The sequence below is a fragment of the Castor canadensis genome, chromosome 2 (assembly GCF_047511655.1).
Source record: "Castor canadensis chromosome 2, mCasCan1.hap1v2, whole genome shotgun sequence".
Lineage (NCBI taxonomy): Eukaryota > Metazoa > Chordata > Mammalia > Rodentia > Castoridae > Castor > Castor canadensis.
Window position 1 is genome coordinate 59,043,161 of NC_133387.1, and position 24,532 is coordinate 59,067,692.

Sequence of the window (24,532 nt, forward strand, 5' to 3'; positions counted from 1 at the left end):
GGTCAGGAGGGGTTTAGGCTATCTTTGTGTAGCAGAAAGCACATAATCTGTTACGAAAACTTAGTCTGAATTTCTTAGACCTTTGTCTCATTATATGTTTCTCTGGAATTCAAAATAATATAAGGACTTTAATAAGAACTTCAAGGTAATTTGTTGAGAAATAGGAAAAAAAGCTTTGGAATGGTTAATTAAATCCAAAATATTCTTGGCATGCAATAGAGGTAAGAGTAAGCCTGAGAAGTAGTCAGTCCTTTTTAAAGTCTCAAGATGAGAGAAGAAGAAGTAATTTGAAAATACTTTCAACCACTGTATACATGACTCTAAATGCTATTTTTTTAGGTGTAGTAGTAATAGTTAAGAAGTAGCCTGCCTTAACTGATGATGAAATAAGTTTAAAGGACAAAATTCAGTGTGACTTGTAAAGAATGGTTTACATTTAGGTAAATTAAAGAGGAGTCCACAACTGACTGAAAATCATGGCTCAGGTAAGAGAGAATACTGACTTGGTAAAGTAGATGGTCCATTTAGATGTTATGATTTGCAGAAAAGTTTAATTTTGATGAATCAAGAATATGAACCCAATAGGTTGTATTGTACAAGGACAGAATTGAAATCATAATTGAAGAATTTTTTTTTCAACACCTAATATAAAATCCAACAAATGTAAATTCTTTCCATTGTTCTTTTAATGTTCCATTATTTCATGTGCACCTGCTATGTAATTAATTGAGCAGAGATTCTATCATATATCTTATGCTGATTTCATGTTTGTTAGAAGTGGAAGTAGTCTGTTGTTACTGTTTTGAGATGCTTTCATTCTGTTTTGAAACTAAATAAACGAATAATAGTTCTGAACAGGAAGATACTTTCATTCTGGGTCCCCCAAATTGACATATTCATTTCATTACTTAGATGTATCAAGTTGGTTATCTTGAATTATTATTAAATACACATGCCTAAAAATTCATAGTACAATTTTTTGTCATCAGTGGTTTTGAATGTGGCACTATTGAATTTCTGTGTATGATGTTCACAATTAAACTGTATGGGGTGCCTCTTAAAAGAGCTAAATAAGACCTTTATGATTATCTAGCAAAAGCCTTAGTCAGTGGAAGTACACTAGTGTATTTCCCCAGCTTGGATATATAACAAATGCTCCACAAAAAGGAAGCGTGAGGATTGCATTAATCAGGGAAGTGTGTTAGAGTAACTTCGTTCAGATCTACATTAACATACACAGTGATCTGAGATTGAACAGAAATCCTTTCTGTCCAAATGAATGAACAATAATATAATTCCTTTCTTTTGTCCTTTCCGTTGAGCTAATTGAGTTAGAGTAGCTCAATAAACAATTGTGTTTCCATATCTTGAATTTCATTAATGGACCTTTTGTAAGTAGGGCTATAGGAGGGGAAAGCAAAAGATGACTATTTTTCTTGCTTTTCATATACAATCTAGAATTCAGGCTTGACATACCTATTTAATAAAGTGAGATTCTTTTCTTTTAATGTTTGCAAATTGAAGGTAAGAGTTCTTCTAAGACACATGGATAGAGTTGTAGGTGATTCTGCTACCATTTGTCCCATTTCTCAGTATTTGTCAAATGGATGTGAATGTTGTAAAGTAGTATTGGGAGGTTACTACTTGTGACAGGGGACCTAGGAAGTTGTTTATGAATTGTTTGTGGAAGTAGGAGGAACTGATAAGGAAAAAATCTTCCAGATTTCTCCTTTGTAGATACAGTGGAATGAAGACACAATCATACAGCATGAGGAGGGCAACTGTAATATATACATGGGCATCATGTATAATTGGCATCAAGTGTTAGAGGCAGTGGTGGTAGTGTACCAAGTGCATCTCTACTCAGAATTATAGGCAAGGGTTTAATTTTGGAAGTGAAATAAGGCACTAATTGTCTCCAGATGAGGAAACTAGGAGACTCCTTTCAATTTGAATCAAATGGTGATATATTTTCTGTGGCCAGAGGTGCAGAGTGGGTTCTGAGCAGAGCTGTATGCAACTAGAAAATGAAGACAGGCGCTTGCCGTGCAGACTGGGTAAACAGTAGGGACTGACAAAGTAAATATGGAAATGCTATAGCTTGAAGAGCACATTTAAATTTTTGTAAATGATCTGTGCAATTCAAATCAAAAAATATTTGTGAATATTTGTTGTGCTTATAGGTTTGGTTAGATTGTGGGGTCAATAAAAAGTACTGTGAGGAAGTCTTTGCCATTTTTTCCTTAGATTCTTCGGGGCTCTATAGAGCTGGAAAGAGAGTTGTGGAAGTGCTAGCATGAGAATACCAACAAAATTACATATTTTGAATTTCTCATAAAAATTAACTTTATTTCATAGATAGTGGAGAGGTATTGAAGTTTAGGCAGAAGTGTTTAGCATCAGTCACTTCCACTGTTTGTTTTAAACACATTACTTTTGATGGAAATAATGTCTAACAACTATAAGGCAAAATGAAGGAGAGTGGCTTTGGAAATTTGAGAATACTAATGGGGAATTATGTTTCAATAAGCACTGCAGAGCGACTTGGGGAATAATTGAGAATGTAAAAATATGACCAGATTTGTAACACGGATGACAGTGCAGCAGCACACTGCTCATGCTCTCTCTAAGTCTATTGAGAAAGACAGGAATGACAGCAAAGTGGAGATGGCTCATGATGTTAATTATGCTAATGCTGGGGCCAGTTGTAGACTTTTCATCTGCCCAGTGTACAGTGAGGCCTTTTCCTTTTCCTTCCCTTTTCCTTTCTTCCCTTCCCTTCCCTTCCCTTCCCTTCTTTCTGTTTTTTTTTTTTTTTGTCAATTAGGAAATTGAGAATTCTGATGTTTTCAGCATAAGATTGTTAAGTGCTGAGATAAAAAATAATTTCTAAATCCAATTGATTTTGCCAGTAGAGTTAAATAAAAAAGGAGGCTTTCTAAAAAAAAAAAAATCCTAAGAGGATAAAAAGCTTTTCATATTGTGACTGCTATAGACAATGATTTCAACCTTGTTCTAGCATCTATCAGTGACGAAGAACAAGGAAGAATCAATTATCTTTAATGTGTTTAATCAAGTTAAAAAATTTGGTCATTAAAAGATAAAGTCCACAAATGATAAGACACAGAAGTCTGTTCATGAAAAGGACATGTTAAAAGAAGAGAATTCTCTGTGTAAAGGGCCAGTGATGCATGTTTTCTACTTTCCTTTTCCTAACTCTTCTTTGTTTAGGTAGAGATATATTTATCTACACTTAGAAACTATAAGAAATCATTCTGTGTTGAAATAAGAACAGCATAAAGTGTGTTCCCAATTGTTGATGGACATCATACATTAGATATGTCACAGTGATGTTCTAATTTTGCATTTGTCCAAAGATCAAGTTAGGGCCTAATGTCAGGAAGTACATGAAGCTACAAGGTTTACATTGCAAAGAAATTCTTTTTATTGGTAAAGCCAAATGCATCCAAAGAAAAATTTCAGAGAAATAATATAGAGAAAGTAGGAGTAAAGAAAGAAGGAATTATCACAATATTATTAAATTATATATATCTATATGTATATAGAGATTACATATATATCCAGAAATTGCAATATGCATTAAATTACTTGCATCTTTTTTGACTCTTCACTATAACACAGCTTTCATCATGACAGGGATTTTGAGTTCTTTTATTCAGTGGCATGAGCTCTATAGAATAAAGGAAAGAATATTGATTAAATTTGCATCTGCTTTGACTATGACACTTTTTAAAAAGAATAAGAGAAATAAATGATAATGAGAGTTAGTAACCATAGTAGTGTGAAATTTAAACTGGTTAAGGTGAATACACATCTCACATAATAGATATTTTATAGAAAAATAGCTATTGTACTTGTAAAGAATTATGTTTTTAGTTATATTTTTCTTCTTTTTATCTTGTCTGGATGCATAAGTATGAGATGATCATGTAAGCCTATGGAATAGAATAATTGAGAAAAATGTTGTTTGGCAACCTAACATAATTTTGTACTAGGGGAAATTTTTTGGTGTCTGTGCTCCATTTATTTATTTTTTACCATATAGCATTCTGCACAAAGAACTTCATGGCCAAACTTTTCATCTTGATTACTTTGGGTGAAGAAGATTAAATCATGGTACAATTTGAAATTGTAAATTATTTTGGTACTATTTAAAATATTCTTCAATAAGCAAACTTCATGAACAATATTACAAATAAAGATAAACATTAAGTATATGTACTTTCAAGTTATCTTCTAATATACATGGTATCAAATTTGCCATGTGTTCGCGATAGATGCAATATGAAAAGTGCAGTTGTGACTGTGTATAAACACCTCTCCCCCCTTCTCCCTCTTACACACACACACACACATACACACATTACCAGTCAAATATGTGTATTGCTTGCTTCCATTACTCTTTCAAATATATTCATAAAATTTTCAAAGGAATCATATTTCCTGTTTTAAATCATGCTATTTATGATAATTGGAGAGAATGTCTTTATAATTTTATTTATTTTATTTGGATAGAATATTCCCTTTCTAATTCAGCATTGTGAAAACAATTTGATTTTCACATATTTGAGTATGTCAACTTGGAGAGGAAAGTAATGCTCTGCTAATTTAAGAAATTGGTAATGTTTTCATAATGTGACAAGCCTACTGTAGGTTGTATAACTAAAACTGTTTGTATACCATCAATATAGAAAATATATCAGAAATGATTAGTGGAATCTAATAAGTTAAAACTCATATTTTTACTACACATAGTTTTCTATTTCTGGGAATAATCAAATTGTATAAATCATAAGCATGGAATAACACAGTTAACATTGGAAGAAACTTCAAACTATATGTCAATTTTTACTTTTTCACTTTCCCAAAAACACAGTGTGCTTTGATGGTGAGGTTAATTAGTTATGTTTTCATATAATTAAACTTTTTATATTTTAATATAAATTAAAGTAAGTTTGTCTATATGTTATACTTTGAATAATGAGAGTTTGAAAAGGGAGCAGACATGTTTTGAAAGATTTTTGTTTTCACATTATTATTATGTCAGTGACCATGGTTTTATATTATTTCTAGATAAAAGAATGGCTCTGTTTAAACTGTCAGATGCAAAGAGCCCTGGGAGATGAACTGGCTCCGGTTCCATCATCACCACAACCCAAACCGAAGACTGCACCTCTTTCTCCTGCAACGGCCTCCAGCCAGTCATCCCCACAGCCGCAGCAGGCTTCCCCAAAGAAAGACTCTGCATCCAAGCAGGATATCACAAAGGTACCTGAGTCTAAAAAGCCACCACCACTAGTGAAACAACCAACCCTTCATGGTCCTGCCCCAGTTATGGCCAAACAGCCTCCTGTGGCAGAGGCGTCATCCAAGCCAGCCCCTCCCAAAGAGCCTTCTGTGCCCCCATCTGAGCAAGCCAAGGCCTCCACTGAAGATGATAAACCAAAGCAGCTCCAGATGGAAAAGTCACCCACAGACCTTGACTCTTCATCATCAGCAGCAAGAAAACCTGATAGTCTAAGCTCTCAAGTACTGCCAGAGGCCCAAAAGAAACCAGCCTCTCCTGTAAAAACAGATGCTGCCAAATCCTCACAGAGTTTTCCACCAACAGGAGAAAAAGTCATCCCAATGGATTCTAAAGCCATGCCACGACCTGCATCAGATTCAAAAATTGTTTCATTCCGTGGGCCTAGTTCAGAGAGCAAAGATCAAAAAGAAGTTGACCAAGTTCAAAAGAAGGAGGAACCTAAGAAAGCACAAACCAAAACAAGTCCTAAACCAGAGGCCAAGCCAGTGCCAAAAGGGTCACCCATACCATCTGGCCCACGACCTACCACTGGCCAAACCACCCCTGCACCTCAACAGCCCCCAAAGCCTCAGGAGCAGTCGAGGCGTTTCAGTCTGAATCTGGGAAGTATTACTGATGCTCCTAAATCACAGCCCACAACTCCTCAAGAAACTGTGACTGGGAAACTCTTTGGCTTTGGAGCATCAATCTTTAGCCAGGCATCAAACTTAATTTCCACAGCAGGCCAGCCTGGACCTCATTCACAAGGTGGGCCAGCAGCCTCAATAAAACCAGCCCCTTCCCCTTCACAGCCTCCTACTTCTCAGGGGCCACCCAAGTCTACAGGTCAGGCCCCACCACCATCTGCAAAAGTTATACCTGTGAAAAGAGAAACAAAAGCTCCTGTAGCTGAAAAGTTAGAGTCCAAAGCTGAAGAAGTTCCAATGGTGAAAAGAACAGAAACAGACAAAAAGCCCCCACCTGTTAAGGATAGCAAACCTCCAGACTTGGAGTCTCAGAAGGCTGTCCCTCCCCAGAAACCCGAGAAAATCACCAAACCAAAATCAGCCTGTCCACTCTGCAAAACTGAGCTCAACATAGGTTCTCAGGATCCTCCTAACTTTAATACTTGCACTGAATGCAAGAATCAAGTATGTAATCTCTGTGGATTTAACCCTACACCACACTTGACGGAGGTAAGCAATACATATATTGCATATGCATGTGTTATATTGTTTTTTCTGAGATATTTTGAGGGCCAAATATCTGAGTAAAAAAATGCATTTCATCTAAAGATCACAAATCAATATTGATAGCTTAGAAGTTGCAATCATTCCATGCAGTATCAAACTCTTACTAAGAGTTCACGTTCTTTGACTCTAAGGGTTAATGCACCATAAATAAGAAGATGGAATAAGCCCATAAATTAAAGTGATCCCAATCCATCATGAGTTAAAGAGCTGTCCCTTAGGAGGACTGTTTGGCTTTCATGTGGAAACTCCAAATTAGACTTGTAATCATATGCTGTTCCCATTTTCTTTAATCCTTCTAGTCTCTTTAAGATATTTTTTTGAAAGTTTAATTGGTTGCAAAATCCCTAGCCATATGAAATCATTATTTTACAAAAACTGCTAAGAATTTTGTGCAAATTAGTAATGTTGCCAATAAAACTAGTGGCTCATATATATTATGTCTAGGCTTTTTATAAGTCTATTTGAGACATTATCTGGTATTAATAAAACAGTACACCTTACTGGAAACTATGGAAGGGGAGAATATATATAAATTTCTGTGACTAAGTGAAGATATTTTTAGGCTATCAAGAATGATTTCTCTACAATGTAAAAGACCAAAAAGCAGATGAGACTTTCTACCTAATATTATAGTTACAAATGAACAAATCTATAGATATTAGGACTATTATAATATTTGAATGATAGGAATCTCAGGGGTTAACTGATTCCAACAATGTTTTAATAAACATTTGAAAATTAATTTAAAACAATTGACATTGCTTTTGTACAACTGCAGAATAATTAAGGACCATTTCACTCCTCTGGCCTTGATTTTGTAATTCATTGGAATGGAAAAATTAAATAGATTTTAGCAGTTTATATAATAGAAGCTTTAAAGTTTGATTGATTATGGTGGTGTTTGTGCATTAAATAATTTGCTTTAGGAACAACCCATAGAAATTTTTAATTTTTCATTTAAAAAAACCCATTAGGTTGCTTTGACCTAGTTAGTTAGCATTGTTTGAATGCATTATCACTAAAGGCTTAGGCAGAGTTTTTCTCTTCAGCTGGGATGAATAATGTTAGCTAATGCATTTTAAAGGTGGATACATTTTGATTTCTCTCAGCACTTCATGTATGATAACAACTATAATTATTACCTTCAGGATTTGGATTCAATAGAAAAGTAAAACAAATAGAAAACCTTACATTTCTTTCATATTTTTAGAAAGCCAGCTTTGGTTGCGTATTCATGATGAAGACAATTTTGTTTTCTTCCAATACAATTGCATTTATTTTATTTTTAAAAAATATTAGCATAAATTAATTGTTGAATATCATTGTGATATTTACAAGCATGTATATAATGGGCTTGGCCAGTCTCATCTTACCTGTACTACTCTTTATTGACTTACCTCCTTCCTCCCCCTTCCTTTTCAACAGTTTTTAGTGGTTTTCATTATGCTGCTTTATATGAACATATATATATATGTATATGTATAATATGCTTTTATCATATTCATCCATTGTCACCCTCTCCTTTCCCTTTACCCCCATCCCATTCCATTGGTCCCCTCCCAAGTAGTCCCCCTTTCGCAAGCCTGTTTTTATTAATTTTTTGTTTTAGATTTCACATATGAGTAAAATATGCAATGTCTGTCATTCTGAGCTTGGTCTAGTTCTCTTAGCATATGACCTTCAGTTCCATATATTTTCCTGCACATAACAGAATTTTATTCTTCTTTATTGCTGAATAGTACTCCACTGTAGATATGTACCACTTTTCTTTATCCAATCATCAGTTGTTTGGCACCTAGACTGATTCTAGAGCTTGGCTGTTATAAATAATGCTGTTATAAATGTAAGTGTGCATGTACTTCTATTGTATGTTGACTTGAATTCCTTCAGATATATGCCCAAGAGTGGTATATCAGGATCATATAGTAGTTCTATTTTCAGTTTCTTGAGAAACTTCCATACTGATTTCCACAGTGGTTGTCTAGTTTGCATTTTCACCAACAGCATATGAGGGTTCCTTTCTCCCTGCATCCTCACCATTTATTGTTGTTTATTTTCTTGATAATAGCCATTTGACTTGAGTGAAATAGAAGCATATTGTCATTTTGATTTGCATTTTCTTTATGGCTAAGGATGTTGAATGTTTCTTTATGTATTTATTAGCCATTTATACTTCTTCTTTTGAGAATTATCTGTTCAGTTCATTTCCTATTTATTAATTTTTTTGAGGGGTGGTACTGGGGTTTGAACTCAGGGTATTTCACTTTTTAAGTAGACATAGTACTGCATGAGCTAGACCTCCAGGCCTTTTTTCGCTAGTTATTCTGGAACTAGGCCTTGCTTTTGCCCAGGCCAGCCTGGACTACAATCCTCCTATTTTAAGCTTCCTATCTTTGCTGGGATGATAGGCACCCACCACCCTGCTCAGCTTTTTTCCACTGGGATGTGGTCTCATGAAGTTTTTTTCCCAGACTGGCCTGGAACCACAATCCTCCTGATCTTAGCCTCCTAATTGCTTGGGGTGATAGACACCACCACACCTAAGCTATTGATTGAGATGGTGTGTCATGAAATTTTTGCCTGTGTTGGCCTCAAACCATGATCTTCCCAATCTCAGCCAACCAAGTAGGTAGGATAACAGGTGTGAGCTATTGATATCAGGCTCTATTTATTAATATATTTAAAAATTATATCTTTTAATGAGTAGTCTTATGGTATCAACACAATGCAGTTAATTGAAATAGTTCTAAAACAAACCACCACTAAAATTAAAAATACAATTTGTATATTTTTTGAACACTAGAAGTGTGTACCTGGCAAGGGGAGGACTATAACTTATACTTTAAAAATATATGAATGTATGTATGTATATGTGTATTTGTACATACATATGTACACATTTGGACCATTGTAATTGTTAGAATTCTATCAATATTTGTAATACATCTAATCTTCCAGAAAAATCTTTGATTTTCTGTGCATTGGTAAATTATACTTGGAAGTAGTAATTTGGGAGCAAAATTTCTTGAATGAAGTGCAGAATTAATGAAGAAGTATGAATTTCAAGTTTGAATAATTTGAAAATATCAATTGTCCCAAGAGTTTAGGTGGTTTGAGGTCCTATTTTAAGTATGGTTATTGGGATTCAGAATATCTGTCATTGCTCAAATTATTTTGCTCTACAGTAAATTCTTTGCATTTTAGAGATTTATTTTAGAAGGAAAGAAAATCTGATGTAACAAAAGAGACTAGTGGTCCTTGTTCACCTTGACTGTGATAATCTCCATAAAGTTTTCAGTTGGTATCTGGCTTCTAGGTAAAGTCTATTGGCTAGTTTGCCATCAAGGGAATGAATGAAAGTTAAAAGTTAGTTGAATTAGTCTATGTTTAAATAGTTTCTATTATTATTACTCCAAAGCATTTTGGAAGAATGATACAGAGGTTAGTTGAAAAGAATGTGCAATGCATTTACATGTGTACACATATTTGTACATATATACCTAATGCACATACACTAGTATGTTTGTATACATCCAGGAAATTCTAAATATCATTTGTAGCCTTGATTTGTGGTATGATCCCAGTGTTCATACTAAAATATTTTATCTTGCTTCCCTCCTTAGGAATTAGGAAAGCATTTCTTCCTGATCCTTACTTTGTTACTATGCTTTCTTCATTCTCCTTATATTTTTCTTGTGATCCAGTATTTTCTTCTGGGCTGATTACTATACTTTTATGTTAGTTTTAAAGAGGAAATGCTGAAAGTATTTAGACTTGTATGCTTCCTTAAGAAGGGATTCAGGATTTCCACTTATATTCTAACACAGCGTATTTAATTCTGTTCTAAGCCTCTGCTTGTGTTACACTAGTCACTGAGGCAGGGTATCTTTTCCAGCAGGTGCTGTCCTGCCCCCAGTCCTTTTTGCTATTCTGATCTTTTAGTGGTGAAAGTTGCTCCTCATAGTTTGTCATGGATTGGGAAGCTGTCGATTGTATTCCTCCTCCCCACCCATTAATCAAACACACCTGTCTCTAAGGTTGCTTTCTGTCCCTCATGTGCAGTATTCGTCACTGCCCCTAAAGAGTGCCAAGGACTGCCAATAAACCCTGGGAGACAGCCAGACCAGCCTGAGTTTTACAATTTAACTGTTTGATGACTAGTTTGTATAAATAGTGCTGTAATTCAATAACCTGTGAGAGCAAGGGACAATTCTTTTAGGCTTTAATTTTTGCCAGAACAAGAGATCTTTTGTCTCGGAAGGAGTTTTACAAGTGGCAGTAAGGCTTTCTGCAAGACCAGCTACAATTTTGAAGCCTACTGAGCAAAACAGCCTCAGTTGGCAATGAATTTACATAGAGAATTTTAATCATTCTCTGTTAGTTTAAATGGAAAAAGACCCAAAATTACTCATAGTGGGTATTTATTGTTTTTGCCACCTTTTTCTAAAGTAACTTTTCATATGAATATAAGACTTAAAATGAAATATGTTTCTCATGATGAAGAAAGTCCTAGAGTCATAATTTTGCTTCCTTAGCAAGATGATTATTCATGGCTTAAATGATGTATAAACAGCTAGCATACATTTGTCACTAGGCAACAAATGAGCCTTTTGAGTTGATTGAAACCCAGTGTTGTGACTGAGATCCCTTTGGATCTTCATTCTGGCTGGAGTGCTTTTTCATTCTCCATCAAATATTCACAGATGGCCTATTAAGGATGTGCTGCATTCTGAGACTGGCAAGCACCTATCTTTCCTTTAGTTTAATAGTTTTACCTAATACTGTCAAAAGCATGGCCAATGCTCAAAAGCCTTTAAGAACACAAGCACGTTTTTTCATATGCATGCGCACACCCCAATTAAAGATTAGAAGAATGAAGAAAAGAGTTCTATTTGTAATCAATTTCAAAAGAATCACATTCTATGTGAAAATTTCTGGTATCCTTGGCAAAGAGGGATGCCTGTGACACTTTTTCGTTGACACAGGAAATTTATTACCTGGTCTGTTGAAAAAAATAGTTTATGACTTTCAGGAGAAATTTGATGCTACTTTCTTTTTTTAATTGTTGTATTGGGGGTACATTGTGACATTCAGACAATTTCTTACAGTATAGCATAGATAGCTGAATTCACCCCCTCCATCATTCTCCTATACTCCCCTTTCCCCCATTATAAGAATAGTTTCAACAGGTCTTATTTTTCCATTTACATACATGTTTACACAATATTTGATGCTATTTTCTTATTAAGTGATATTTAGTTAAAATATTCAAATATGGATTCAAAATTGAGATATTTTTCTTTGAATAATTTAAACAAAAGCAATTTCCCAATAATTCTCATTTTCTGTGTATTTTCAGTGTTAATATTCTACTCTGCATTGTAATTTTGTATCTCAGTCAACACATAATGTATTCCCTTGTTATTAACACTTTAAATGTCATTTACAATGACTAAATATTACTCAGTTCTATGAATGCATGCTTTATTGTACATTTTCTCTTCCTATTAGGGATTTAGGTTGCTACTGTTTTGTTATAAACAAACTCAACTCTTCTGGACATAATCATATTTGTAACTGTTTCCCAAGGAAAACTTGTATTAGGGTTTCTAAATCAATGATAAGGACCTTGGAGTATCAAATCTCTTTGGAAATGTGATAGCAGTTAACATAGCAACCATTCATTCATGCAATTTCTTTCTCACTACATACTCTCCTTACCTGGACAATGTCATCTAAATAATACTTATTAATTTGGAAGTCTGTAATTGGTATAAAATTTTTTGCTTTGATTTCTTTTTCTTTGCTTTCTATGTTAAAAAATATACACTAAATGTAAACAGGATTCTTGCTATAACTCAGAAAAAATTGGGCAGACAATGTTTGAAATGGTAAATTGATATCAGCCATGCTCCTTTGTTTTTTATTCCAATGTGGGGGGATGGCTTATTAGACCTATGTTAGAGGTATTGTGTCAGGGACTTTTATCCAGACAAATCTGTTGGGGTTAGTTTTACCCATATTTTGGAGATTAGGAGAATGAGACTGAGATAGTACTCTCTTTACTATGCTATATTTAAATATTCTATGGAACTAGAAAACAAATGCCATTGCTCTAGCCTCTCTTATCTCTAAGGTATGTCAGTTGGTAATTGCAAGGATTTTAATTCCAACAAATTTGAAAATATGTACATAAAGTCTAGGTAACATTTAGGGCCTATGGAATGACTGTGGCTGGGTTCAATGGCTAAATTTAGAAGAATGTGTGGATTCAGAGGTTCAGAAGCATAGAAGCCAGCATCACTGTGCAAGTTTTCTTTCTAGACAAATCTACTAAGTGGTCAGCATTGTTAGGTGTACATATGTTTCAATAATAAAGTGATGCACTTGCCTTCAAGTGTAGTGAGTGTGAGAATATAAAGTATATTTGTTTAGTTGTAACATATATATTTATGCTAATGCATGCAAAGACTTCAGTCTTTATTCATGAAAATGATGACCATCTTAAGTACTCATTGGTGATAGTGACAGTTTATTTATGCTCCTGGCTACATGTTTGTAGTCTTCTTTGTTACACTGTCAGTTACAGAATTTCTGGGAGTGCATCTTTTAAATTGATTCTCCATACTGGCTACACCATACCCTTGCCAACTTTGCATGCATGCTCCTGTTTTTCTTGTGATGCACTCTCTGATATAATTGTCACTGGACACATGTGCTTAGAAGTACTGTGGCTGACTCAAGTTAGAAAGTGTTTTTTTACTTCATTTCTTTTATTTTATTAGCATGTACTAATTGTATGAAGTAAAGGGTGTCATTGTGATTTTCCATACATGCATATGATGTACTTTAATTATATTTATCCCATTACCTTCTCTTTTTTCCCCTACCCCTCACATTGTTTTCCTCCAAGTAATCCCCTTTTGCATTCATGTCCTTCTTTTTTAAGATCTAGATTCTGCATGCAATATTTGTTTTTCTGATTTCACTTAACATGATGATTTGCAGTTCTATTTTCCTGTAAATGGCATAATTTCATTCTTCTTTATAGTTGAATTATGTGTGTGGATATATATATATATATATATATATATATATATATATATATATATATATATATATATATATTCTTTTTCTTTATCCATTTACCTGTCGATGGGCATGTAGGCTGATTTCATAACTTGGCTATTGTGAATTAGTGCCAAATGAATATAACTTTGCAGGTATCTAATTGTGTGCTGACTTTCATTCTTTTGGGTTTATGCCCAGGAGTGGTATAGTAGGATCATATGGTAGTTCTATTTTTAGTTTAGTTTTTTTTAGGAATTAGAATATACTTTAAGTGTAAACTATACATTAGATTTTAAAGACTTAGTATGGAAAATGTAAAATACTTCATTAATAATTTTGTGTTGATTATATATTGAGAAAATAATATTTTTATATATTGGGTTTATATTGTTCTCTGTTTTTGTTTTGTTGCTAAATATAGGCTACTATTTGATCTTTTGTGAAAGCTATTATTAAAATTCTCTTAGTCTGGGCTTTATTCTTTTCCCACTGATTTGAGTTTTGGTTTGTTTTTTTTTTTTTTTGAGAAGTGATTAATATTTCTAAAACATAGAAAAGCTGTACGGTTTCTTTCGCTTCTTGTGAATTCATTCAAATTCAATTATTATTGTTTGAGGTTTTTTTTCCATAAATATTTCTATTAGTACTGCATTTTATCATTTAGTTTTGTATTTACATGTATATGCATTATAGTTTACTGCCACATAGAATATATTTCTATTTCTCTCTATAAGAAAAACATGAATATTCTTACATTTGTTTCAATCTACCTACCTCTACTTACTTCCAGGGTACTTTCTTTATTATTATTTTTCATTATTCATTTATTCACATGTGTGTACATTGCTTGGGTCATTTCTCCCCACTGTCCTTCTCCCACACCTTCTCCCTCCTCCCCCCCACTTCCAGGCAGAAACTGTTCTGTCCTTATCTCTAATTTTGTTGAAGAGAAGACATAAGCATAATAAGGAAGACAAAGCGTTTTTGCTAGTTGAGTTAAGGATAGCTATACAGAGAGATTCCTAGCATTGCTTTCATGCACACGTATGTTATAACCCAAGTTGATTCATCTCTAACTGATCTTTACACTGGTTCTTGATCCCCTTCTCATTTTGACCTCTGTCACTTTAGGGTTTCTGTATTAGCTCCTCTGGAGTGGGGACATCAAACACTTTCATGTTTTGGGTTTTCTTCCTATTCCCATATATCCTGTATGTGCTCTACCCTTGTCATGTGATCCAAGTACAAAACATTGCTATATTTGCCCTAGATCTAAAGTCTGCACATGATGGAGAACATACGATTTTTGGTCTTCTGAGCCTGGCTAACCTCACTCATATGATGTTCTCTACTTCCATCCATTTACTTGCAAATGATAAGATTTCATTCTTCTTCATGGCTGAGTAAAATTCCATTGTGTATAAATACCATATTTTTTGATCCATTCATCAATAATGGGGCGTCTTGGTTGTTACCATAACTTGGCTACTGTGAATAGTGCTGCAATAAACATGGGTGTGCAGATGCCTTTGGAGTAACCTATGTTGCATTCCTTTGGGTATATCCCCAGGAGTGGGATTACTGGATCATGTGGCAGATCTATGTTTAGATTTTTGAGAAGCTTCCAATTTTTTTCAAGAGTGATTGCATTAGCAATGTACGAGAGTTCCATTTCCCCACATCCTCACAAACACGTTGTTGTTGGTGTTTTTCTTGATAGCTATTCTAACAGGTGTGAGTTGGAATCTTAGTGTGGTTTTGATTTGCATTTCCTTTATGACTAGAGATGGTAAGCATTTTTTCATGTGTTTTTTGGCCATTTGAATTTCTTCTTTTGAGAAAGTTGTGTTTATTTCAGTTGCCCGTTTCTTAATTGGTTCATTGATTTTAGGAGAGTTTAGTTTCTTAAGTTCCCTGTATATTCTTGTTATCAGTCCTTTTTCTGATGTATAGCTGGCAAATATTTTTCCCACTCTGTGGGTGGTCTCTTCAGTTTAGAGACCATTTCTTTTACTGTGCAGAAACTTTTTAATTTTATGAAGTCTCATTTGTCCATCCTTAACGCTTAGTTGCTGAGCTGCTGAGATTCTATTGAGGAACTCCTTGCCTATACCTATTAGTTCCAGAGTGTTTCCTGCTCCTTCCTGTACTAACTTCAGAGTTTCGGGTCTGATATTTAGGTCCTTGATGCATTTTGAGTTGATACTAGTACAGGGTGATAGACATGGATCTAGTTTCAGTTTCTTGCAGATGGATAACCACTTTTTCCAGCAACATTTGTTGAAGAGGCTGTCTTTTCTCCATCGTATATTCTTGGCACCTTTGTCAAAAATGTGGTGGGCATAGTTGTGTGGATTCATATCTGGGTCCTCTATTCTGTTCCACTGATCTTCATGTCTGTTTTTGTGCCAGTACCATGCTGTTTTTATTGCTATTGCTTTGTAATATAGTTTGAAATTGAGTATTGTGATACCTCCAGCATTGCTCTTTTTGCTGAGTATTGCCTTGGCTATTCGTGGTCTCTTGTGTTTCCAGATGAACTTGAGGGTAGATTTTTCAATCTCTGTGATGAAAGTCATTGGTTTTTTGATGGGAATTGCATTAAACATGTAGATTGCTTTTGGTAGTGTAGCCATTTTTACTATGTTGATTCTACTGATCCATGAGCACGGGAGGTCTTTCCATCTTCTGTGGTCTTCCTTGATCTCTTTCTTCAGGATTTGTAATTCTCCTTGTAGAGTTCATTCACATCCTTTGTTAAATTTACTACTAGGTATTTGATTTTTTTTTTTTGAGGCTTTTGTGAATGGAATTGTTTCCATATATTCCTTCTCAGTTTGTTCATTGTTGGTGTATAGAAAAGCTAATGATTTTTGTGAGTTGATTTTGTATCCTGCCACCTTACTGTAGCTGTTTATGGTGTCTAAGAGTTTTTGGGTAGAGTTTTTTGGGTCTTTAAGGTATAGGATCATATCATCTGCAAATAAGGATATTTTGACAGTTTCTTTATCTATTTGTATTCCTTTTATTTCTTGTTCTTGCCTAATTGCTGAGGCTAGAAATTCCAGTACTGTGTTGAATACAAGTGGGGATAGTGGGCACCCTTGTTCCGTTCCTGATTTTAGGGGGAATGGTTTCAGTTTGTTACCATTAAGTATGATGTTGGCTGTAGGTTTGTCATATATAGCCTGTACAATGTTGAGGTATATTACTTCTATTCCTAGTTTTCCTAGAGCTTTTATCATGAAGTGGTGTTGGTTCTTGTCGAAGGCTTTTTCTGCGTCTATTGAGATGATCACGTGGTTTTTGTCTTTGCTGCTATTGATGTGCTGTATTACATTTATAGATTTGCATATGTTGAACCACCCTTGCATCCCTGGGATGAAGCCTACTTGGTCATGGTGAATGATCTTTCTGATGTGTTGTTGGATTCGATTTGCCAGTATTTAATTGTGTACTTTTGCATTGTTATTAATTAAGGAAAATGGCCTATAGTTCTCCTTTTTGGAGGTGTCTTTGTCTGATTTTGGGCTAAGGGTAATATTGGCTTCATAAAATGAATTAGGCAGTGTTCCTTCCCTTTCTACTTTGTGGAACAATTTAAGGACGGTTGGTATTAGTTCTTTAAACATCTGACAGAATTCAGCAGTGAATCCATCAGGTCCTGGTCTTTTTTTTTTTGGGAGGCTCTTGATTGCTGCTTCAATTTTGTTTTGTGTTATAGATCTATTCAGGTGATTAATATCCTCTTGGTTCAGTTTTGGATGGTCATAAGTTACTAGAAATCTGTCCATTTCTTCAAAATTTTCAAATTTATTAGAGTATAGGCTCTCAAAGTAGTCTCTGAGGATTTCCTGGATTTCCATGGTGTTTGTTGTTATCTCCCCTTTTTTATTTCTGATTTTACTAATTTGGGTTTTTTCTTCATTTTAGTCAGGTTTGCCAGGGATCTATCAATCTTATTTATTTTTTCAAAGAACCAGCTTTTTGTTTCATTGATTCTTTGTATGTTTGTTGTTGTTGTTGTTGCTGTTTCATTGTTTTCAGCCCTTATTTTAATTATTTATCTCCTTCTGCTTGTTTTGGGATTTTCTTGTACTTGTTTTTCTAGTAGTTTGAGCTGTAATATTAGATCATTGATTTGAGATCTTTCTGACCTTTTAATGTACACACTGATGTCTATAACCTTTCCTGTTAGGACTGTCTTTGCTCTGTGCCATAGGTTCTGGTAGGTCATGTTTTCATTTTCATTAACTTCCATGAACTTTTTAATTTCCTCTTTTATTTCATCAGTGACCCATTGATCATTGAGCAATGTGTTATTCAGCTTCCAATTGTTTGAGTGGTTTTTACTGCTGTTTTTGTTTTTAATTTCTAGTTTTAATGCATTGTGGTCAGATAGAATGCATAGGATTAGTTATATTTTCTTATATTTGCTGACAGAGCACTTTCTTATGCAAGATTATTTTTGCATGTTGTAGCAAGTGGGTATGTCCTAAAGCTCTCATCAACAGATATACTTCCAATGCCTGGCCTGGCCTTAGGATCGAAAGTCTTAGGTCTCAGTAAACATTAACCTCACTATCTCTGTGACCATACTGACCTTTGTAGGACATATTCCATGTTTTTCTGACTCCTCTAGTTCGAAATGATCCATCTATTCTTTTCAGAAAATTTAGTCTGTTTATAGAATTGCTGTGGCTTTGGTTGAGAAGTCAGTTTTTGGATCAGTTGCTGCTAGGAGGCTCACAAATGCAGAGTATTGGAAATTGAATGCATTGTCTAGTTCAGTACTTTCTTTTTTTTTATTTCTATTCATTTTGTTTTTAAAATACAGCTCTAATCATTTTAATTACAAAAGTAGTATCCTTTAGTACAGTTTATAGAATAGTGAAGTGTCCCAAGGTAAGTGAGTAGCTGCTTCTTCCCCAAGCCTCTTCTGTCTATTCAAATAAGTCTTACTGCTTTTTGCTTGTTTTTTTTAAATAGTTGTTATACACAGTAACATGTAGAAGAATTTAAGTTTTTAAAAAATTTTATGTGCCAGTTATGTTCCTTTAATTACTTATGTTGAAATGAATATGTGATGTTAGTATATGTATCTTCATTGACATTTTTTCTGCTGAGCAGTATACAACATTCTAAAGTGAACACTTATAGACTTTCCTCATTTTACTTATGAGTTATATAGTTGTATGTATTTCCCACAGTACTTATATACATTGTCCTCTTGAAGAGTGAGAAATTGAAAATGTTTCTAGGTCCTATTACTATATAAATGAAACCAGTAAAATAGCATATATTATGCATTGCGTTTTTATATGTTTGATAAATTCCTTGAAATGAATTTATAAGGCTAAGGCAAGTGGAGTTTTTAAATTGTGTAAAAATGTTCACATTGCTTTGTCAGAAATTGATGGAAATTGTAGTATTGCCAATAACATAAGGATATCGCTTCTTTCCTACACTTACTTGCATTTGATATTTATTAATTTCATGAATCAGGAGATGTATTGCATTGTTGCACAAATTTATATGTGTGTGTGTGTGTGTTTATTTCCTTGTATTTATCTATATGTTATATTTAAATATAAAAATTTGCCTAAGAAGATATTAGGACCCTAAATACTACAACAAAGTACCTGTATAAGTTGTTTGGGGAAATGGAAGGTGATATACACACTGTTGTATATTACCATATAGATCAATAACATCTGCAGTGTCAACTTTGAAAAGTAAGCTGTCGTAATAAGGGGAAATATAGCAGAGAGAAAGAACCAAGAAATGACTAATATGGAATTAATCAAAGAAATAAACAACCTCATGATTTTTTGTGTAATAGCTAAACTTAAACTTAAGTACTATTTGCTTCTCTGTTGTAGTTTAAAAATGTTGTGAGAAAACACATTTAAAGATAGTTAAATATGAGAAGACATATCATAGTAATTTACCAATCTTCCCAAATTAATTTAAAGCATTTTCACTTGTTGTAAGAACAACAAAATAAGATGTTAACAACTGGTGAAGTTTCAATGTTGGCTGTGAAGTTTATCAGTTAAATCTTGGAATTAAATTTACATTCACTTAGTTTACTTTTTCAACCATGTAAGAGTAACACTATAAATCCCCCCACTTCAGTTTACTTTATTTTATAACTGTATAAATAGAATTTTTTTCAACATACCACATTCTTCATCATCTCAAAGTACTTCATAAGCAGTTTTATTTTGTACCTGCTAAAAATAGAACAACTCTATTTGAAGCACACTTCCAAAACAAAGCTAATTGGACCATTCAGTAAACAATACACCTTTTCATTGAGTAAACTGCAAGAATGCTTGTTAATATTTTTGGCTTATTTTCTCAACCCTCATTACTTTCTGGACTTCATATATCTGTTATTTATCACATATTTATCATCACATTTTTGTTTAATCCACAAAGTACAACACACAAATACTAGAAAAATAGCATTCTTTATTAAAAAACAGATGTACCAAAGTAATTACATAGGTATTACGTAAATATATATACTTATAAGATCCAGAAGTGAATAGCATCGGCTAAACTATGTAAAACAAAAGAATGAACGTGTTTTGTGATTTTTATAAAAGAATTCCTCTATATAACAAGCTTGCTCACTTATCAGGGCACTAAGCCACCTAAAGTCAATGTTTTCATAGCACTGTAATGCAACATAAAGACATTTACTAACTAATGGTTAGTAATATGGTTAGATAATATACCTGGTTGAATAATCTTGAACAAAAATGTATTTTATTAAGGTATAATCCCAGGAGATGTTACATTAAAAATGTTTCTGTTGGTCAAGAAAGTTGGCAAAATGTTGCATGTTTAATCTCACTTAGCAATACAAATTGTATATATTATTATATTAGTGATATGAGAAATCTTATAACATAGGACATTGTTTAACCAGGTGTATGACACATATTTTTTACTGCACAATCTTTTTTTTTTTTTGCTGATGGCAGAATTAGTTTTATAGGAGACCTTGGGAATTGCTGAAGTAGAGATATGTTTGCAAAATATTTTGTCATTATGGAAGAACAGAGAGATTTGCTTTAATTAAGGAACAATCAGACCATATATGCATGTGAAATCAAACTATGTATGTTTAAAAACAGAATAAAAACTGATGAAGGAAACCTTTCTAATTAGATTAAATAACATTGTTTGGGATGAATCATATGTACACATAGACCAATGTGAGAAAAATCATCCTCAGACTATTTTCTGTTTGTTTCTACATAACTAACTCAGAACAGTGACTGATTGCAAAGCCACATGACATCCCAGAAGCCTTATGATCTTTCACTCTTTCATAGAAAAAGTAAATATTCTTACCTATAATATCCAAGACAATATGACATGATGGTCAAGGACTCATACTCTTGAATTTAAATTCTAGTCCTATCATTTATTGGCCACTTTTATGATTTTGAGTGAGTCACTATTCTTTAGGTTTTCATCTGTGAAAAGTAATCTCGTATAGGCAGGGCTTTCTTTGTCCTGTTGGTTGCCAATATGTCCCTGAATAATTCCAAACACATAATGATCTGCAATAAACATTTCTGAATGAGTGAAAATAGAACTAGTTGTGACTTCAGAGTGCAGTTTTGAGGATTAAACAAAGTCATCTACTTATCTTCTCAGTATAGACACTGATAGCATAAGCTCAAGAAGTTGTATTTTAAATATTATATACTTAATTTTCATATTCCTTGAATTCTTTCCTTTGCCTCCAGATCCATAAATTATGTTTAGGGAACGTTCCCATTAAAATGTACCATTGCCACTTCCTATCCCATATACTTCATGTTGGGTTAATCTTCTCTCTTCCCTATCCGTTCTTTTTCATTTGTTCCCTGTCATTCTAAAGATATTACAAATCCTCTGACTCATTCTGGGATTCAATCTATCTCATTCTTATCCTCAATATAAGGGTCTTGTATGCTTCTTTTTCATTTTTGCTACTTAATAATTTACCTGAGGAAACTCAGTTTCTCAAAATTCATCCACTAAAGTGTTTCTGATTATTTCTTTCATTCTACTCAATCTCTTTTTTTCATGCAGAACTTTATTCAACACCACAAGCGGTATATGGTTTCTATACTCTATGGCTGTGTATATGCTCCAAATGCTTTCCACTACACTGCATCTTTATCTTCTATTCATTCTTTCATATTTTCCTCAAATATAAATTCTACTTGTCACCTACTACATGCGCACTAATCATTAGTTAGCACTTTTATATAGCATTTTAATTCTCTATTCATTTCTTTGAGATCACAAGAATGTTCAGGAACACAGGAATTAGTCTTCTCAGCACTATCAAAATGCCTGCACATGGTAGGTACAGGCATTTCTTTTGGTGAAGGATAAATCAGTATTTTGGTAAATGGCATACAGAGTAAAATGCTTTATGTTGTCAGTTTTAATTATAGTGAGAAATGACATGATTTGATTATTTGGTTCTATATTTGCTGCAAGAAATTTTAAAGCCCTAGTAAAAAGTTTTATGTATCAGTATACAACTATTTGCATATATTTTTAAAGCATGGGAGGATGAGAAAGAGAATGAACTTTTTACATATGGAAAAAAATGAGAAGTTATGTTTTATTTATTTTTTCAGTCATAATTTCTTTTTAAATTTTATTTTATTATTTTTGCATTTACTTACATGTGTATACATTATTTGGGCTACCTCCCCCTCCCCCACTCCCTGTAGGCAGAACCTGTTCCACCCTCTTTTTCTTTGATTTTGTTGAAGAAAAAACATGAACGATAATAAGAAAAACTGGTGTTTTTGCTAGTTTGAGATAAGGATAGCTACACAGGGTGATTCCTTTTGTTGTTTCTATGCATATGTATATTACACCCCAAATTGGTTCGTCTCTACCAAACCTCTTCACTACTTTCTAGTCTCCTTCCCATAGTGGCCTCTGCTAGCTTAATATTCCTGTATTCACTGCTATACGGTTATGTTTTAAAATCATTTTTTTAGCATTATCTCAATAAATTCTATGTTGGCCACATCATTTAATTTTAATACATACTTTCCATAATGTTGTTTTCTTACCCTGGTCTTTTTTCTTTTGTCTATAGCACTTACTATTTTTAGCAGTGTAGTTAATTTGCTAACTTACATTTTTTGAATTATCTCTGTACCTTATTAGAATGCAAGTTTCAGTTCCAGTTACTTATCTACTCCAGTTGGTCAGCATATAGTAGATTCTAAAAAAACTATGAAAAAGCATATAGTAGATTCTAAAAAATTCTAAAAAAACTATGAAAGAATTCATCCTATATAGTTATTACAGATATAGTAGCTAAATAAGAAAAAAACTGGTATAATGGTCAGTCTCATATTTTCTTAGTTGTAAATGTTTTAACCATGTTTTTCCTAGCATACCTCATTTCAAAAGGTAAAGAGAAAAAATTGCATGCCACATATATTAAGAAACTCTCTCCAAATAAGTTCTCATTATAAAACTGGGCTTGTAGAGAATAATGTGCTTCTGTTAAGGCTGAGGGACAAATGAATGAAACGAAGCTTCAAGGAAGAGAGATACTGGGCTTGGTAATTCATACAGGGGCAGTGAAGCAGAGTGTCAAGTTGGGACCTGTGGCATCTGATTGTCTGGGCTTCTAAAGCTTCTCAGGACTTCCAAACCATCTTGCCAGTACAAATTTCCTATACTCTTAGGGCTGGACTGATTAAGAATTTGAACTTAAATACATGTAAGCTTTTAAAAACAGTTCATGGCACTTGATAGAGCAAAATAAACATTAGTTTGCTAGCTATACTTGCCAAGTCTAGAAGTCTTGTAATGTCAAGATACACTTTTTTGCTAAACAAAGAAGATAAAACTATTTTCTGACTGAAAAATAAAGTGTCACTTCTAAGTGCTTAAGGAAATGAGCTTTGATGTTAAATAGTATGTGAGGGCCTTCACTCCAAGTCTAAAATTAGGTTATTTCAGTTTACTTCATATAATGTGGTGAAAAGTACTAGGACTAGACTAAAGTGGAAATAGGAGGCATTGATGTGTTTTTTCATTTGTGATGTCAACACTGTTTCTATTTTTTCTTATCTGATGAGCTTTTCTCTGTGATCAGATCATATTAATATGTATGCTTTCTTTACATGTGAGTGGAGATTTTGAAAACGGTTTTATTGGGAGAGATTTTACCATGGAACTGCTTATAATGTGAGAATACTTAGAAAGCCTCACAACACTGCCAACTAATGGTCAGCAACAAGTATATATTGACATGAGAAATGCTGACTGAAACTCAGGACTAAATGTTTAAGTTCATGTCAGATATGGTCTGAGATTTACTTTTTTCCTTTCTAAAATGAGTTGCTTATACTTTTGTATTTCTAAAGATTTGAGATTATAAAGTTTATTATTATCATGACTTTTTGATAGATCATAACTCATAACCAGAACTGTTACAATGATGATTTATTCAAAGTTCTTAAAAAAACAAGTTGACATTTCTTGGTTAAAACATTTTGTCACTCTCAGTGAAATGTAAATATATTTTTGATAGGTATCATTAAATTATACAAAATAAGTAATTATGTAATTTGTACTTTTAAAGATATTTGTTCTGTCTTTAAAAGGGTAGCATTTAATCGTAATCTAAACAGAGAATCCATGTAAAAAAGGCTTAATGTAAGTTATGTAGTAAAAATTGATTTTTCTCTGAAACTGTTAGTTTTATATTGCTATGTAACAAGTAGCCATAAATTTACCAGCTTCAAACAATACCCATGTATTAGTGCATCCTTTTGTAGATCAGAAGCTCACCATGGCATGCAATGATTCTCTAACCAGGGACTTTACATTACCGAAGTCAAAGTGTAGT

The 24,532-nt window shown here is 33.6% G+C and overlaps 1 protein-coding gene across 5 annotated transcripts in view; it reads left to right on the top strand.

Moving 5' to 3' along the window:
- The window catches only part of Pclo (piccolo presynaptic cytomatrix protein), a 371,116-nt gene that overhangs the window by 17,988 nt on the left and 328,596 nt on the right, over positions 1-24,532 (top strand). For all 5 annotated transcript variants that reach the window (XM_074064870.1, XM_074064869.1, XM_074064871.1 and 2 more), the window contains exon 3: positions 5,095-6,504. In XM_074064870.1, coding sequence (XP_073920971.1) covers positions 5,095-6,504 — 1,410 coding nt within the window. The remainder of the gene's footprint in view (positions 1-5,094; positions 6,505-24,532) is intronic.